General features: G+C 41.3%; 1 protein-coding gene across 1 annotated transcript in view; it reads right to left on the reverse strand.

Annotated features, from left to right (window-relative positions):
* Positions 1-18049: 18049 nt before the first annotated feature.
* DIAPH2 (diaphanous related formin 2) overlaps positions 18050-19136 on the reverse strand; it is an 803657-nt gene continuing 802570 nt past the window's right edge. The window contains exon 27 of the mRNA XM_069462797.1: positions 18050-18488. Coding sequence (XP_069318898.1) covers positions 18424-18488 — 65 coding nt within the window. The 3' untranslated portion in view covers positions 18050-18423. The remainder of the gene's footprint in view (positions 18489-19136) is intronic.

The following is a 19136-nucleotide window of genomic DNA, read 5'->3' on the forward strand; positions in this document are numbered from 1 at the left end:
AGACCAATGGGGAGTATCGAGGCTAAAATACTAGCTGGGATTGGAGGAACAGAAAGAGATAAGAAATGGTGCATCCAGGGTTGCAAACCTTCAATAAGGAGTCAAAGTGTAAGAAATAAAAGAGTGAATGAGGCAGGGGAAGAGAGAGGCTCTGGTGCCGCCCCACTTTTGAAGCACACAGCTACCCTGACATCCTTGGAAGTTGCTAAAGAAAAATGAATGCCACCTACAGCTAAAGAACAATGAATGTCACCTACAGCAACAGCTGTAAGCTGCTGCTCTTGAGGCATTGCCTTTCAGATGCTGCTCGTTCACAAACAAGGTCTGATAACCTCTGTAGACCTCACAGACTTATTCTGAGGCTCAAACAAGATGCTAGACGTAAAAGCATTTGTGAGCTCTGAAAGGGAATGTGCTTGTGTGCGGCTCCCCCGTTCCCCAAACCCCACAAGGTAATCAAAAGCCCTCAAGGACAAGAGAGATAATCGATGGCGAACGCACCAAGCCCCTCAGAAGGAAGTTAGCGTATGGAAACATTAATAATAATGATCCGCATCTGCTTCCTGCTGATAATGCCTTTCCTTAAAGGCTTGACACCAAGAGAGTCCAACCCACAATGCCCTTGACTGCTGAAAGTGGGCTGCATCGCCATGTTTTTAGTGGCCAAGTACTTTGTTTCCAATTCAAAAGCAATGGTTCTTTTCTTGTTTTCAAAGCTTCTTGCCAAAATCTAGAGACAGACACTTATATAAATGCCACCTGTGTACAGTGATCATTTTCTTCCCATTGTTTGAGGCCATATGCCAGATACCAGATCATCAGGAGCTACTGGTCATATCTGGCCAGAGCCCTTTGGGAAACTTTGAGATTGAAATCACCGACGGAGCAGAGCTCACGGAGGGGCAAAGATGAAGACTGTAGTTTTTCTATAAGTAAACTAACGGGATAATAACTGTCAGCCAAACGTGTTGGAGAGCTCACCGTCCATTTCAATGAAATTCCACGCTTCTGACTTGAAAAGTCTGCACCCGTGACTAGGGGCCCCTACTCTTGATCAGCGGCTCAGACTCGAGTCATGCAAAAAGCAAAACCAGGCCCGATCCAGCCAGTCCCATCAAGGAGAGAAGTGAGCAACTTCAGGGCAGTCAGGGGAGGACAGGGGTACCAGGAACAAGAAGAAATAGTTCACATCACCTTAAATATCATGCCTTTTCCTATTTTAGGTGCCTCCTGGAGAGGTGTAGATGCGAAACCACAGGAATCTTTAGAGCTGGCAGCCAGCAGGGCTGTCCTGAACCATGATCAAGAAGGAAGCAAAGTTGAAATCTGTGTGTCTCAGCTACCCTCTCCCCATCCCGGACCCCTTCCTGGCCTTCCTGGCTGATCGGGTTTCTACTCATTCCCGCCTCTCCTTCATGCTCTCTCGTCCTGTGTCTTATTCCTGAGTGCCTTCCCCAATTAAGTTCTGGTCTGGACAATTTATTAGAACTAAGAAATTAATAGCTGCTAATGGCTCTGCTTCTGAACACGGGCTTTCTATCTTCAAGCAAAGCAGTCAGTACAGTGGCAATTAGACGTCGGGGGTGGAGTGAGGAGCCACTTCCAGATCTCTCCCCGTCTATCACATGGATACTGTGGGTGACAGGCTGGCACTAAAGGGCGAAATTTCCACTGTGATTCAGAGGTACAATATCGAACACGGTGATATATTTTTCCCTTTACCTCAGACCGAGAGAACTCAAAGAGTGAGACACTACAATTCAATATGTCAAGATTAAAGCAATTATTGTAAATTAGCTTAATCATTCCTCTATATGCCTTTAGAGGCAGGGTTTTTTATCCTATTGTCACCACCAAATAAATGGAGGCTTGTAAATACAGATAAACTTAACTTTTAAAGGATTGTCTATTCTCTAAGGTTCCAATGCTTTTAATTAAAAATGTCCCCATTATATAAAAGAAAGCGTGTTGTGGCAGTGTGAGATACCAGGAGAGCACGAATGAAATATGGGAAGGCAACCTGTGTAACATGTGGCTGTCTTTTCATTTCAGCCACATATTTGTTATTCTAAAGACAACAAGATCTACTCTTAATCGTGGCCTCTGACTGATTCTGTAGCTCCTTGAGGCCAGATAATAGAGAGCAGCTTAAATGATCCGCTCCCTTTTAAGCCATAGATTATAGACTTCTGTGTCCCGAACATTCCAGCAAGGAATCACTAAGGGAGTAAGTACTCCAGAAGACGGAGGGCAGTGCTCTCTAGCTTTAATGTGCACACGAATCACCCGAGAATCTGTTAAAAATGCAGATTCTGATTCAGCAGTCTGGGGTGACACCTGAGATGCTTCATTTCTAATAAGTTCCCTGGTGATGCCAATGCTGCCGGGCCGTGGGGCATATTTTGAGTAGCAAGGAACACTTTAGATACAGAGTCTTGATAGAGAGGCTTCCTGGGCTGGTAGCAGCGAAAGTATGAAGAGGCTCAGTAGAAAAGCAGCACAGTTCTTTCTGGAGCAAGTGAAGGACAAAGGAAACCAAAGGGATGCAGAGATGAGCTGATGACATCCATGACCCTGAGGGGTTCAAATATAACCGATTTCAAGCAATACCCACTGGAAAGGCAGTGGCTTTCTCAAGCTAAGGGAGAAACAATGGTTAGTGGAGAGAGTATGTGTTCTGTGGCCATACAGCCTGGGTTCAAGTTCCACCCCTATCACTTTCTAATAGACACCTTGATCGCGCCACCTTACCGCCCTGAGCTGCTAATGGCTCTGCTTCTGAACGTGGACCTCAGTCGGTTCATCTGTAAAATGTGAATAATAGAACTTATCTCAGGATAATTGTGAGGATTAAATGAAACGAAGAGTGTAAAGCTTTCGAATAGCACCTGCCACGTAGTGCTCACGAAGTGGTAGCAATTGTAACACTCGCCGTCTTTGAGCTGACACCCTGGAAGTACTACTGAGCTTTACTGAAGCGTTAGCCAGCCATGGTAGTGCCATATTGGCTTTTGATGTGAATCTCAAAGCAGCTTCCATTTTTGAGACACACAAAAGAGCTTGTGATTTTGGATTTTAAAAAGTGGAATTCTAGACAAGAGCATGAAAATGGGAAGAAAAACTCGCTCGCAGGAAGTGTGCTTATTTTGTGCTTTCACCTTTGTCACTGCCTCTGCCTCCAACTTTTCTGGCTTGAGACTCACTTGAATGAGGAAAGAATGATGTAAAAATAAAAATGGATGAGAGAAACAAACTGTCTGTGTCTCTGCCAAAAGGAAATGTAGAATCTGGGCAGTTGTCATCCAGCCTGGGGCAGGCCAGGCCCAAGAGAAAGGACAGGAGGAAACAAGGCCTGGACAAAGATATTCACAAGCCCATCGAGTATGCGTGAGCATCACTGAGTTGGAGGCACTGTCCTGAGATAAATAAAGGCATTAGACGTCACCCCTGTTTCAGTCTAGCTGAGAAGACATTAGAATAAAACATACACACACACACACACACACACACACACACACACACAGAGACAGGTCCATACATACCAACCTGTGGCAATGTTCCAGTGAGAAGACCTGTTGGTTAAAGCAAAGGTTGTGTTTCTAGGGAGTAAAGATTATTCTGGAGAGGAAAGTTGGGCATGACTGAAGGTCCTTGAATGCGAAAGTATACTGTGGGCAATTAGAAGTTAATGATGTTGTCATGGGGGTGGGGGTGCCAGATGCAAAAAAGCATTTTAGAAAGATCAATCTGGTAGCAGTTTGAGCGATTTAACAAATATTTACTGAGTACTATGTGTAGAACCAGAATCCAAGGTGCAGAGCTATGCAAGGATGAAGAAACGAAGACAAAATCTGTACCCTTCAAGAATTAAAAGCCTTGTCTAAGAAATAGACACAAATATAATGATCTTTAATACATAGTAGAAAGTTTGATGAAACATTTTACATACTGTACATTCTATAGGGAATGATCTTTAAGGTAGACTAGTAAGTGCAAAAATATAAGGTACAAAATAGTACATTTAGTGTGCTGCCATTTGTTTCAAAAAGGATGGGAAGAAGAAATGTGTGTTTACATATGCATTTGTATATGTATGTATGATTTATCTGCAAGGATACTCAAAAATCTAATTGTTAGGTCTGGAGCAGAGAGACTCACGAAGCCTCACGTGTAGCTGTTTATATTGGGCATCTGGGTGCAGACGGGTGGGGGAGGGGAAAGCCTTGGGTTTTATAGAGGGTTTCTCAGAGGGGAGTGAGTACCTGGCCAGAACAGCTGCTGCAATAAATTTTTTTTTTTAAACAAGCAATTTCTGGGACCCCTGGGTCAGTCTCATCCTGTAGAGATAAGGGAGGGGGGTAGTTCCGTCCTTATCAGGGGGGATAGGAATGCTGGCTGCAGCTGCCTGTTAGGTTTACAGCCTCGGGGGACTCTCCAGACTCCTGCGGCTATTGTTTCACAAACCTCCGTTTTCCATTAACCGAATTCTGTCCCATACATACTGTTTGAGTTCCCACTCGGAACAAACCTAACACTAATAACCTTGGTTGCCTCTAGGGAAAGGAATTAGCATGGCTGGGGTGGAGGGCGGGGCAGGAACTTTGTATGCATACCCTTTGATACCCACTCTGAGTTTGAAACAAATGAATGTATTATCTGCTCAAAACATTTAAAAAAATGTATAATAAAAAAAATGTTTATGGTAGCATGGAAGACAGGAAAGATGAATTTCAGTTGGGAGAATCTGGGAAGGCTTCCTGGAGCACATGGGCTAGGAAGCTGCGACTTCAAGGCGCTAGTGGGAGCGGGAGGCACGCCAAGCAGAGGACAGAGCTTGCCTTGAGGGTGGGGGCTAGAGCTCTGCGATCCTGTACTGTAGCCTTAGCCACATGTGGCTACTGAGCACTGGAAATGTGGCTACTCCATGCAAATCAAGATGTGCTGTAGGTATCAAATACTTAGGAATATTTGAAGACATAGTATGAAAAAAAGAACGTAAAGTTTTTCATTAATAATTTTTATAATGATTACGTGTTGAAAGGATAATATTTGGATAATGAAATATAGTCAGATGAATTTCACTTGTTCCTCTTTACTTTTTTTTTTTTTTTTTAAATGTAGCTGCTAGATAATTGAAAGTCACATCTGTGGCTTGCATTAGATTTCTCCCAACAGTGCTGCTCTAGATCCTGGAGATTTCCAGAGAACGGTTAGGTCGGTACTGCTGCAGCAGAGGGTGTATCTGGGGAGGACTGGGGAGGAAAGGTTGGAAAAAGTGGGCCAGGTCAAACTGTGGAGGGCGTTGGCCACTCAGCTGAAGAGTTGGGACTTTATTTTTGTATTCACTGCTGAGCCACTACAAGGCTTTGAGGGTGGGAATCAGATGATTGAAAGGCTGCTTTGGGCAGGGGTGAAAGTATGAGCAGGAAGAGCAGTTGTTACAGTAACCCAGGAGTGAGGTGCTAGATTCTGGGCTTGGGTGTTAGCTTTGAAACCAGAGACAGATGTAAACTGTACTATGAAAGGAGAATTGATAGAACCGAGTGGGGAGGAGGATATCAGAGATAACTTGGGGTTTTCTGCCCCTGGTGATTAAAAGCACATCAGTGCTGGCCATAAACATAAAGAAGTCTGGAGAGGGAGCTAGATGGGGATTGCCTGAGGGAAGAGAGAATTTTGATTTTTGAAATGGTGAGCTTGAGGTGGCTGGCTGCAAGATGGGATCGAGGGTACGCGAGACAGAGTTTAGGATCTTGGTAGAGGTGATCATGGCAGTCAGATGATAATAATGATTAGTATTTGTATGGTGTTATAATACACAAAATGCACTCATCCTACAGATTATTGAACACAGTCTTTACAACAGTCCAAGGCTCAGAGAGTTTAAGTAACTTGCCCAAGATCACATAGCTAGCTAGTGGCTGAGGTAGCATGGTAAAACTCACCTTCCTTTTAGCACTGTAATTGAAAAACAAATGTCAAGGGCAAATTTGGAGAAATCTTAGACTCCAGATTATATATTTTCAGTTCCCCCAAGCTGCTTCCTAAATTGAGGGCCAGCCCCGACCTTGAAAAAAAATCATCCTATGTTCTCTTCAGTTGTTTTGTTTTGTTTTGTTTTATTTTATTTTATTTTATTTTGAGACAGAGTCTCACTCTGTTGCCTGGGCTAGAGTGCCGTGGCGTCAGCCTAGCTCACAGCAACCTCAAACTCCTGAGCTCAAGCGATCCTCCTGCCTCATCTTCCCAAAGTGCTAGGATTACAGGTGTGAGCCACCGCACCCAGCCTCTGCAGTTGTTTTAAACATCATTTGTAGAGATGAGGAAACAGAGTCCCTGGAAAGTTAAGTTAAATGTTTAAAGATGCCAATTAGTTAGAGGTACAGGTGGAATTCAGATAAGAGCTCTGGTTATTGTTTCCGGGAATTATGTTTTTCTCCTGACTCCTGCCACGTACCCTGGTGAACCGATGTGAGCTTGGCCATAAAATCATCTTTGACCAACGGAATGTGAGCCAAAGTGGCCTCCACCACTAGGATCAGAAGATTTAAAGCCACGGCATGGTTCAGCAGTTTTGGCTTTGTTCCTGCTGCCATAAGATTGGCATGTCCAAAAGTAGGGCTCCTCCTTCAGCCAGGATCCTAGAATGAAGAATCACCGACGATCTGTAGCTGCCACAAGAGACCTTTGCTCTGGTAATCGAGATTTGGAGGTTGTTTGTAATCATAATACAACCTAGCAAAAGCTGATGAACACACTACCCCATTATGGAGACTTTATTTCCTTTACATTGACTCTACGCAACTACTCACTTTCCACCTGGTTGACTCCTACTCATCCTTTAGGTTTCCAATTAAATATCACTTCTTCAGAGAGGACTTGCATTCATGGTCCCCTATTCTAACTTATGTCCCTTCCCTCCCCACCATACACACACACACACACACACACACACGCGTGCGCACACACACCATTATTTTCTCCTATGTATCTGTATTCTTTCCTTTAGCACTTAACTCAATTGTAATCATATATGGATTTGTCTACCATTGGTATACTGTACTTGACTAAGCTCATGAAGACCTGGAACACGTCTACTTTTGCTCACTATTATACAGCGCCTAGCATAGTTCCAGTCACACAGTAGATGCTCAGTAAATCTATTTGTGGGATGAATGATGAAGAGATGAAAGGCTTATTGTTAACATGGTTGTAGGATTATAAACCAAAAAGGGAGGAAGGTGCTTTGATTAGGGGAAATAAGACTCCTAAAATACAAATACTTTCTGGGTGCAAGGATAAACTACTATTTTTTTTTTTTTTTAGTCCTCTTTCAAGGAAACTTTGAAAGCAGTGGCACTTTTCAAAACCCTTAAAAACAGATCTACTTGGCAACAGACTTCTATAGCCTGGCAGGTTTCTTGCCTGATACCAGGGAAGCCTGCTGAAGCCTGGAGATAGACCAGGACTCCTGTGCAAGAAAGGGGACCATTGTCACAGAATGCTGGGTTATTGGAGGAAGAGATTCACCTGCCTTCCCCCTTCTGAGCGGTTGATGCAATTTAGTGAGAAGTCAGGAGGAGAAAGGGACTGCTGGGAAATAAGAATTATGGGCTGGTTGTAGTGGATGCCTTTCTGGTCCAAACCAGAAAAATCAGACCTACTTCTCCTCACTTTCACCTGCCAATGGACCACTGAGGAGGTGACTCTGAGCTGTGTCACACCAAGCTGGCACTCACGAGTTTGAAGGCTTTCTGCATAAAGGCCAGCTTCCCCATGACAGGACCACATGCATATCTGCATTCTCAGGTGGTGGGAGGGTGGAGGAAGGAACAAATCTGTGTTTTAGGCCATGCAGTATCCTGTATGGAGAAACCCACAAGGTCTCACGACTTGCATTGTTGAAATACATGGTGAAGCTGAATGTAGAGTAGTGCCAGTGGGTGGAGTCAATGACCCACAGGGTCCATTTCTTACTAAAGATGCCCATTAATCCTGTGACCCTGAAGCTTCTGCCTTCTGTGACTCCAGAACACACAGCCAGGCTAGGTTCTTTAGGCAGGGCAGAATAGGGGAAGCTTATGGGAATATACTGCACTTTTAAAAAGTAAAATAAATGTAATAAAAAGCAGGCAGCGTAATTGCCATGACTTATACCCCATGACATTTGATAATAACAAGGTTGGTACATTACAAATAAGTTCCACATTTACAACTCTGCCTTGATTTTTACACTTATTAAATTGTTTAGGGAGGTGGTTCCTGGATGCTGGAGGCCCATATATAAAACATATTAGCATAATTGGAGTACAGCCAAATCCCTCAGTGTACATTGCAGACACTTGTTAAAAGCTTGACCTTGGAGGAAAAATCTTCCTACTTGTCTTCAATCAGTCATCAGCTTCTGAAAGTACTCCTCCAAAGTCAACTTCCAGCCAACCACAGTTTGGGGAGATTGTCCTCAACGCTGACCTTAGACAGGTCCTCAGTTCCCAGGACGGTGATGAAGGCTATGTTCTCACCTGGATGAGGAAATTAGCTATGATTTTCCATTACCTGTACCAAACATTCCTTTTCATTTGTTTAATTCCCTGAGAGTTGACACTACACATTAATTCATTGAGCAATTGCTTTGTGTAAAGGCCCAGAGATGAATGAGACAGTCACTGCCATCAAGGAACTTACACTTTAGTCAAGGACACAGACAACTAAAGGCAGAATGAAATAAAGGGCCATAAGAGGGGTATGAACAGATTGCTGTGGGAGCATAGATAACACAATTTATTTTAATAGGGGAAGGGAAATTAAGAAAGGCTTCAGAAGGGCAGCGTTGGTCATTGAAGGAGTAATAGAAGAAAAAAGGTGAGGCTGGGAGGTGAGACCATCCATACACACATATACTCTGCATGTACACACATGTAGTTTACTGTATGAAGGCATATGCATGTTTGGGGATGTAAGCATATGTTCGTTTATCACTGGCATGCTCCAGTGATAAATCCAGCGTGGCATACCTAGAGGAATGGAGAAGAGGCTTGAAAATTATGTTTGAGTGTGCTGCTGGGATCTATGAAGGTCACACTAGTTTTGTTAATTAAGGGGAACAATCAAAGAGTTTTGAAGTGGCCCAAGAAAGCCATTTTAAGAAGCTATCTCTGGCAGCGTGAAGGATGGGTTGAAGAGGTAAGAGACTGAGACTTGGAGAGCAACTTCTGTGCCTGGCTGGATATAAGAGGAGAGGGAAAACAAGATGTTTCCGTAGTTTCTAGCCCTCAAGATTGGGAAAAGGATAGTGCCAATAATGAGACAGGCAACCTGGATGGAAAAATAAGTTTGCTGGAGAAGAACATATTTGGTTGGGAATATACCAAGTTTAGTGTGTGAGCTATCGTTTCCGGTGGGAAGGTGGTTCTGGGGTCCAGGAGAGATCTCAGAGTCATCTGCTCCAAAGACACTGTTGAAGCTGTGTGTGTGGCTAAGGTGACCCTGGGGGTGGGGAGAATACAAGTGAAGACAGTTAACACTAATGACTATATTTAGGGGTCATATGAAGACAACCACTGATAAAGGGGACTGAGGAGATTTTTGAGAGGTAGGGAGAGACAGGGCTAGGTGCACTTGGTAGAAGACATGGAAGAAAATAAACAGGATGAGGATTCAGAAGCATTCATAGGATTTGGCAGTTAGGTGGTCACTGGTGGCCTTGAAGGAGGGAGATTCATGGGAACGTTGTTTAATAGGATGGTGGAAACTTGAGGATGTTTGTAGACTGAGAGGAAATGAGGTGATGGATAATGGATGTGAAAAGTGAAAGTCCTTTCAACAGTACAAAGCACTATGCAATATAAGATCACAGCCAGTCAGCTTTTTAGCACAGATGCTCTGGGGTCAAAAAGTCATTGACACCTGAAAGACACTTTCATATTTACCATTATACTGAATTCTCCTAGGGGGGCTTAGTACACAGCCCCTTTCATTTGCCTTCTCCCCATCCCTCAAGCACCATTATAAGTGCTACTTGTTGTTCAGCCAAGTAAAGCATTTTATTACTTGATTTTTGTCAAAAAGTCTAGGCTACTGTGCTACTATAGGTCATAGGTTTCCCAAAACTGTTCAAAGAGAAAATTCATAGTATTTCGATATTTTCAATTTAATTCCTATTGTGATATTTGTGTTTTTGTAGGAAAATGGAAGGGTGGTAAGGTTTTAGGGGGTGAGGAAGTCAGAGCAGGTTCATAAACCAAGTCTCAGTCCAAAACAAAAGAATACTAGCTAAAATAAAGCCATCCAGTGTCTCGGGACCCAGCAGTTGAATGTACTGGGGGGTGGGGAGGAGCCTCATGGTCCTTTGAGTAGAAAAGTATTTAGCATAAAGGAAATAGACTTGGGCACACTTTGAAAGTCTCAGAGATTCTTGAGAAAGTAGTAAAACAGGAGAATTCGCTGTTCTTTTAGAGTAGTAATTGTTCAAGAACCTCTTAAATGTATGGCTTAAAATATTAACCAGACACTTAAGAAGGCCTAGCTACGAACTAATTAAAGCTTTTTCCATAAATTATACTTCATCTAAATGCCTTTCTTTCCTCTCAGTATGAGACTAAAACTGAATCAGTACATTGTAATGTCTACTCAGTCTTTGTCAGATTTTTTCTTTCTTCGAACAATTATTCAATGTTTTGGCTTGAAAGCAAAATTATTAAAAATAAGAGAAAGGGAAAGGAAAGAAATGAGAAGGTCAGGGAAATGGAAAGGTGGTGGGGGGAGAAGGAAAGGAAGAGAAAACAACCTAGAGAACTTACCCTTTACCTTATTACTTATACTACCACTGAATAAGTTCTTGTGCAGAAATCATGTTCTCCTGTCTGCTCTGTGTCTCTATGATTTGATGCTACTTGCATATAAGTGTTGTATGAACCATTCAACACTACAGATAACAGGATCATACTAAGTGTCAGAGCTGCAACTGTGCATATCCATGGTTACCACTGAAAAGATGGGCTCTTCTTGTGCTCAATTTTGCTGTTGAAGGTAGCGCATCGGTCATTCAGGTCTGAAACCTTGTTGTCAAATTTGATTCCTCCCTTTCCTCGTGCCCTCAACACCCAATTGGCTGGCAATTCTTTAGATGTCACCTGGATCTGTCCTACTGATGCTACCCCAGTTTGAGGCCTCATTTCTCAAAAGTATTATTGCAATAGCCTCCGACAAAGTGGGCCTTCTCCTCTCCTTATCTGTCCTACATAGAGCTTCTAGAGTCATCTTCCTTAAGTGCTCCATATCATTTCATTGCTCAAAACCCCTCAGTATTCCTTGTCATTTATAGAATCAAGCCCAAACCACAGACCACTACTGCCCTTCATGGCCCTTGCACTCTAGTCAAATTATTTCAGTTTCAATATTCCCTGCACAGGCACCAAGAGGTTTCAAGTGTGTACCTTTGCTCATGGCTTCCCTCCCTCCCTCCTCAAAAAGACATAAGTTCCTTGAGAACAGGGAACATATCTATCTGGTTCACTGTTATATCCTCAGAGTCCAGCATCGTGAGTGGCACATAGTAGGTGCCCAGTAAATACTGAATGAATAAAAGCATCACATATCCAAATAGCTTTTAAATTTCAATTCAAATGCCATCCCCTCCTAAAAGTATACACTGATACCTGCTTCCCACCCCAGTGCCCACTCTACCTCTCTAAAAGTAAGTGATTTGCTTTATCTGAACTTCCAAAGGCCTTATCTGTACCACTCTTATAACATTGATCAGTTTCTTTCCACCTTGGATTACAATTCTGTGTGTACATGTCCCACGTCCCGCTAGAATGTGAGATCTTGAAGGCAAGATCTATGTTTAATTCATAATTGTGTCCTAAAAAAGCAGCTTCCATTGAATGGACATTCAATGACTAGAAGAGCCACACTGGGGAGTCGGGGTCGGGGAGGCTTTAGCAAAGTAGAGAAGTTAAAAGTTTTTATATTATTATTATTATGTCTAATAATATGATAATAGCTCTTTTGCTTTGCTCATAAACATCAAAAGGTGATGGCTGGACCTCAATTAGCCAAGATATAGGTGAAAATATTAGCTGAACCTCTATTAGCCAAGAAGGAAGGTCATCATGGCTAAAGATTGAACTCTGGCTAATTTCCAAGAAGTAGGAACAAGGATATGATTTGCATAATTCATATATTTGTAAGTTGTTTTCCCTGCAATGGACACTAACCGTAATAATATTTGTGGCTACTGGGACTCTAGACACGTAAATAAATTCAGTCTGTAAATGGGATCTTTGGCTTTAGCTTTCTTTTCATTATAAATAAAAACTATATGGCATGTTATATGCATTACATATATATCAATTTCCAGATTTCCACTTCCTTTTGAGGTCTTGGCCTTAACCTCAAACTTCCTTAGTTGTGGATACTAAGGTTTTCAAATTTCCCATTAAGGAATTTGCCTATTTGGGTCTCAGGGGGAGAAAAAGCCAATGTATTTGATTCCTGGAGGAAACCATTCCAAGAGAAACAGTGGTCTTGCCATGTTTGGGATCATATCATTTACAGCCTGGTTATTATAGTGTGTAATCCTTCCTCTTCCAGTCAGCCCACCCATAATGAGAGATTCTTTGGAAAGCCCTCCAGAGAGTAATGATCTACAATCCTTCATTACTCATTCCAGATTTTTATCCCCTGAGCATTTTAAGGCCATGTGCTTTAGTTCTGTACTCAAGACAAACCTTTTCTGTTGAAACAGTTTCTCTGAAGCGTGTAAATCACTCTTCTGACTTTTCTGGACTTTTTAATTTGTACAGTCTCTCCACTACTCTGGCAAGCAGTGCTACAGAATACTTAAAGAAAACCTGACGGTTCCTGCAAGTGCGTCTCTGAATAGGATCCTGTGATCGCCGCCTCACCAGGTCCTTATAAAAACACTCTTACAGTTCTTTCTGTTCAGTTGAAGCTTCTCCTGGAGTGTTCTCACATCCTGTCTGGACGCTTCACAGTTCATGCTTTTCACTCACGCCTAATCTTAATTATCACAGGCAGTACAACATTTAATGTATATTGTAACTTTATTGAATAAGTAAGTAGCCATTACACATAGATTGCAAGTCATTCTCGGTCCCGCTTAGAGACAGGTGTTTATTCTGAGGCGAAATGAGAGCACAAATCCACAGTTCTACTGCTACTGAAACACTTCTTCAGGGTGGCTTGGTTTGGACACAATCTCCCTCAATACCCATTCAAAGCAGTCTTTGCTTTCACCTCTCCCTTCAGCTGAGGGATTCACAATATTTAAAATAAGCTTGTAAAGAACCCTTCTGTATCAGAGGTAGTTTTGTGCCTGCATTGTGAATCATAGAAGACATTTGGTCAAAGACTCCATAAAAGGGGGAGAAAAGGTACACCAGAGTGGAGTCGGGATCAGTTATTTTTTTCAAGCTAATTGGCCACAGTAACAAAAGTAACAACCAAAATTTAGAATAGCCTGTCCATTCATTTAACAACAAAGCATGCAGTAGCCTGTGCAGACAGTAGCTTCTAGAGAAAAATTTAAATTTGGCTTGAGCACCAAGGCTGCATTTTAAAAAGTGAAAATTTGTATATGTGCAATGACTAGTAGAGTGGGCTGAATGGTGCCCCCTTCTCCCAAAAGGTATGTCCATATCCTAATCCCCCTAACCTATAATATTGCCTTATTTGGAAAAAAGGGTCTTTGCAGATGTAAGTGAAAGATCTTGAGATAAGGAGATTATCATGGATAATCTGGGTGGGCCCTAAATGCTGTCACAAGTGTCCTTATAAGAGAGAGGCAGAGGTAGATTATACGCACAGAGGGGAAGATGCTGTGAAGACAGATCAGAGGGAGATGCAGCCACAAGTCAAGGAATGGAAGCCCTGGGCAGCCAAAGAAACTGGAAGACACAAGGAATGGGTTTTCCCCTAGAGCCTCCAGAAACAGTTCAGCCCAGCCAGTACCTCAATTTTGGACTTCTGGCCTCCAAGACAGTAAGGGAATAAATTTCTATCCTTTTAAGCCACTATGTTTGAGGGTTATTTGTTACAGCAGTCACAGGATTCAGATACAGATTTTGGTGCTGGGAAATGGGGTACTGCTGTAACAAATATCTAAAAGTGTGAAGGGGCTTGGGAATTTGATCACGGGTAGAGACTGGAAGAATTTTGATGTGCGTGATAGAAAAAGCACAGATTGCCTTAACCAGACTGTTGGTAGGAATATGAATGTTAAAGGCATTTTTGGTGAGGGCACAGAAGGAAATGAGGAATATTTTATTGGAAACTGGAAGAAACACAATCCTTGTTAAATAATGGTAAAAAGTTGATCTGAATTGTGTTCTGTGATTGTGTGGAAAGCAGAGCTTGTAAGTGATGAACTTGGATGTTTAGTTCAGGCGATTTGCAAGCATAGTGTTAAAAGTATAGCCTCGTTTCTTTTGATGCTTAAAATAAGACAGAAAAGAGATACATTGAGGAAAGAACAGTTAAGCGGAAAAGGAATCAGCATTTGATGACTGGGGAAATTCTGAGTCTATTTAGATTGTAAAAGATGCTAAAATTAGGAGATTCACTGTTAGGAAAGTGCGCTCTGGAAACAAGGCCAAGGGTGTGGCTTGACAACCTTTGGCTGGTGCCGAAGAGATTAGGCATTGACTCATGGTTTCACTCAACCATCTCAGCAGAAGCCAAGAACAGAGATGAGGTTATCCAGGAATAATCAGTGATGACCCTCTTTTCTAAAGGTGTGAATCAGTGTGACATACATGGGAGACCTACAAGGTTTTGAGAATTTGATACCAGCAGAAACACTTCCAACTTGGCCCGAAAGGGACAGAGGTAGAAAAAAGTGACAGAAGATTGCCAGACTACCAAAATTCTACAGGCAGGAAACAGGCTAATAAAACTATTGAGCTGCAAACATGTGCTACCCTTCAAGATAAAGGAAGGATCACCCTGAGGGCAGAGCTGCAGGTACAGAGGCAGAAGCCCAGCCCATGTTCCAAGAGGGGAGGGCTGCAAGCCCAAAGGGTGAAGCCCGGAGACACAGAGGATTATTGCCAGGCCTTGAAACCTAAGGGAAATTGTCTGGTTGGATTTTGAAAATGACTGGGACAGGTGCCTCCTTTCTACTTTCCATTCTCTACTTTTCGAAATAGGAATATCTGTAATTGTTATCCTATGTCTGTCCTGCCATTGTACTTTGGAAGTGCCTAACTTCTTTTCTGTTTCGCTGGTTCACAGATAGAGAGGAATTTTGCCCCAGGATGGATCATACCCAGAGTTGTACTCATACCTGATTTAGATGATCTAAATAATGAGATTGGGGACTTCTGAAGTGATGATATTTGAATGAAATTTTGGACTCAGAGTTGATGCTATAATAGGTTGAGGCTTTTGGGAATGTTAGGACGGGTCGAATGTATTTTACGTATGAGACAGACATAAATTTGGGGCCAGAGGGCAGACTGTGGCAGGCTGAGGGTGGCTTCCAAAAAGACATGTCCACATTCTAACGTATGTGCAATGAGTAGTATAGTGGGCTGAATGCTGCCCCCTCCCCGCAAAAGGTATATCCATATCCTAATCCCCAGAACCTGTGAATGTTATCTTATTTGGAAAAAGGGTCTTGCAGATGTAATTAAGGATATTGAGGTGCGGAGAGTATCCTGGATTAATCTGGGCAATCTCCAAATATCATTATAAGCATCCTTCAGAGAGAGGTCTATGGAGATCACGTACTCAGAGGAGAAGGTGATGTAAAGATAGAGCAGAGAGAAAGATGTGACAATAAGCTAAGGAATGCCAATAGCCACCAGAAGCTGGAAGTGGCAAGGAAAGATTCTCCTCTGGAGCCTCTGGAGGGAGTACAGCCCTGCTGACACCTTGATTTTGAACTTCTGGCCTCCAGAGCCATGAGAGGGTAAATTTCTGTTGTGTTAAGCGACCAAATTGGCAGTAATTTGTTACAGCAGCCAAAGGAGACTACTACAACTAGTTAACATTTTCAGGGTTTTGTAGTTTTTAAAAACACTCTCAAGAAAACCTACATAAATGGTGCTTCTCACATGTGGCAGTAATAAGCGTAACAAAAGACTTTAGCATCATTTGGTTCTACACCAAAAATGTCATTATGTACTTTTTTGGGGTGATGCTTTTCAATGGAAAACAAAACCACAAATGGATACAGCAGGATCATTATAAATCTGGGAAGCGAACCCTTTAACTTAATTATTGGACCTTCATAAAAGACCCTGAAAGGTTTTCCCATGTTTGAGAAAAGTATGTGGAATTGTTCTAAATACAAGTATATAAGTTATTGATAATAGTTCTTCATTCTTGTTCACAAACTAGAAAATAAGGCAAGTTCACATCTAGAAAAGGTGATGCACATCCGTATTTCTACCTTGACCAGCTTGATGACATGGCACGGCAAATGCCCCCAGATTTCAGTCAGGGTTAACATGTCAAAATCATTTTCCTCCAGCCTGAAAAGCTATCAAAAGGCTCAAAAGAAGGCATACTATGAAGATTTCAAAAAAGTCTTTGTAAAGTCAAAAATACACATATTAGGTATTTACATAAATTAGTAGAACCTCAACTTTCGTTGTTATTAAAAAACAGTGTGAAACTGATACGTCCTGTAGATGTGTGTGTGTGTGTGTGTGTGTGTGTGTATTTTCAGAAAGGACAGAATTGTAAAATCTCAGAGACTGTTACTCTTTTTGATTTCTCTATCATAGCAGCTTCAGAGCTTTTTAAATATAATACCCAAGTAAGAATGCAATGGAGGAAAAGGCAGCGGTTTGAATCATTATACATCCATATAAAAAAAATCTGTGAGCTACTGGTCACTTGTTTACATTATCTTAGATGGGGACTTGCCATCTAAGATATTATCATGCTATATTATCATGCCAGCCATTTGCTCTTCTCTCTTAACGTCTATGATGTGCTTTGGAGGAGTAGAAATAGGATGTTCCACATAACAAATATATATATATAAGAAATCTTTTACAATAATCACAATCATCTGCATGAATTAGTCTTAAAATTGCACTCCAGAGAAGTTATACCACATTATTTCGATGCATATTTTAAAATAATAGACACGTTAAGTATAATTTTTACTGTCTCATCTATTTAAGAAAAATGTAGAGCCTGTTTTTCCTCCTAGAGTTGTTTTGGCAGCATGATTTTAATTTGCTAATATAAGGTAAGTAAGTATGATGATGATTGAGAACTTCACTTAGTTACTGGGATGTGGAATTATTGTAGCAGGAGATATAAATATATACACATATTTACACATACATACATAGAATTTTTTTCTTCTTCAGACCACCAAAGCAGAATTAGAAAGAAGAGTGGAAAGGGAGATAAAACAATTGACCTTTCAGACAGTTTTCTGCTGCCTCCTGCAGAAAGAAATCTTTTTCCTCTCAGGTCTTCCAGAACTCTATTCCCTGCCTTCAAGAGGGTCAAGGGAGAAAGAAGCGATAGAGAGAAGAAATAAACCACAGAGAATAGGAATCACTATTTGCCTCTAAAATCTACATAAAAGTAATAGAATTTTCAGGTTCATCCCTAGCATAAACATTAAAATGTGAGGTTTTTCTCAAAAATAGCCATATAAAGTATTTGTATAAAGTAGATATCTGTGCATAATTAGAAAATACCTCTTTAAATAAAGTTTAAATCACTTTCCCTAACCGATTCTATTAAACTTTGGTTTATTTTTAGCAATGATGAGTGCCTGCAATATCATGCTGAAACGCTAGGCTAATGGTAACTTTAATTTCAGCCAAAGCAGATGAATCCATCAGCTTTCACTTGAGATAAGATTCTAAATAACTTGGCTGGGGCGGAGCAGTACTTTTGTGAATTTCCAAAATGGCTTCTCCCCCAGTGTGCGCAATTATCAGCCCCCCTCCGAATCATTAACATGCACATTTTTTCTTGACTTTTTTTTTTATACATAACAGGGATTGGAAGCAGACATTAGATAGTTCTTTCTTTCTATTCTTTTTCTTCTCTTCTTTTTTTATGTTTTTGTTTGGGTGACCTACAAATGTAAGATTTCAAAATTTTGACAGACTGAATGTTTTGAAAAGCTCTGACTTTTCAATTTCTTACGCTTTCATCATCACAGTCAGGTCACACACAATAACAAATAATACACATCTTCACACAAAAATGGAACACATGATTTATAATCCTGATAACTCTGTCCAGATTAGTATTGTGGGAGGAGTCTTGTAATAGTTTTATAAATGCACACTATTTCCCAGCTGAGCTTGATCTTTGCAGGAATGCACTTATTTTCTCTCCATCCCTTGATGCATGTTTTGTTCTTCTCAAAATGTATGATTTTGTTTACTTAAATATTTTCATATTCTTTGGCATCAGGAATCACTGAGATGAGATAGCTCCATTGTGGCGAGAGCGTGACCTTTCCAAAGGTACTCGTCTGTTATCTGTAAGACAAAGAGAAAAAGAACCCAAAACAGGGCGAGCTTTAGATCTTGGCTATTACATGATGTCAGGTTGAGAGAGGTTTTCAAATAGTCCTGAAAAATCACTTCAAATGAATATGTAAATAAGTAACAAGGAGTCCAGATCTGAGGAGTTCACACTGCAGCTGCCAGGCTGAGTTCAAGAGTTCTGCAATCAGCAATAAATGACTTTTCTTGGTAAGTGAAGTCAGGGTGATAAAAGAAATGGAAGAATTCTCTCAAGCACAGTCCCCTCGGAAATAGCAGGCTACAAGAAAATTCCTCGGTAAAGATGTTAAATTGAAAGGATCTATGTACAGTGCCTTTTGTTGGAAAACACTTCAATTCCCTATGAGTTTTCAATCTGTATGTTCGCTACCTCTAGGGGACACCAGCGTGGGCAGAGCAGAAAAGAGTTTGTATTTTTTACAATGATTGCAATATGTGGCAATCAAACCAGCTACTGAATTTGCTTGATTGTATGATGTAAACAAATTCAATACATTATATAGTCATTATGGGAATGAATAATGAATGAGGCCTATTCTAGGTCCCATTCCCCCCACCCTTCGCAGGAAGAATAATCACTGTAGAGATAACTGTTGGCATAAAGCTTGGAAAGCAAAGTTT

The sequence above is a fragment of the Eulemur rufifrons genome, chromosome 30, assembly GCF_041146395.1.
Source record: "Eulemur rufifrons isolate Redbay chromosome 30, OSU_ERuf_1, whole genome shotgun sequence".
In the NCBI taxonomy this organism is placed as follows: Eukaryota; Metazoa; Chordata; class Mammalia; order Primates; family Lemuridae; genus Eulemur; species Eulemur rufifrons.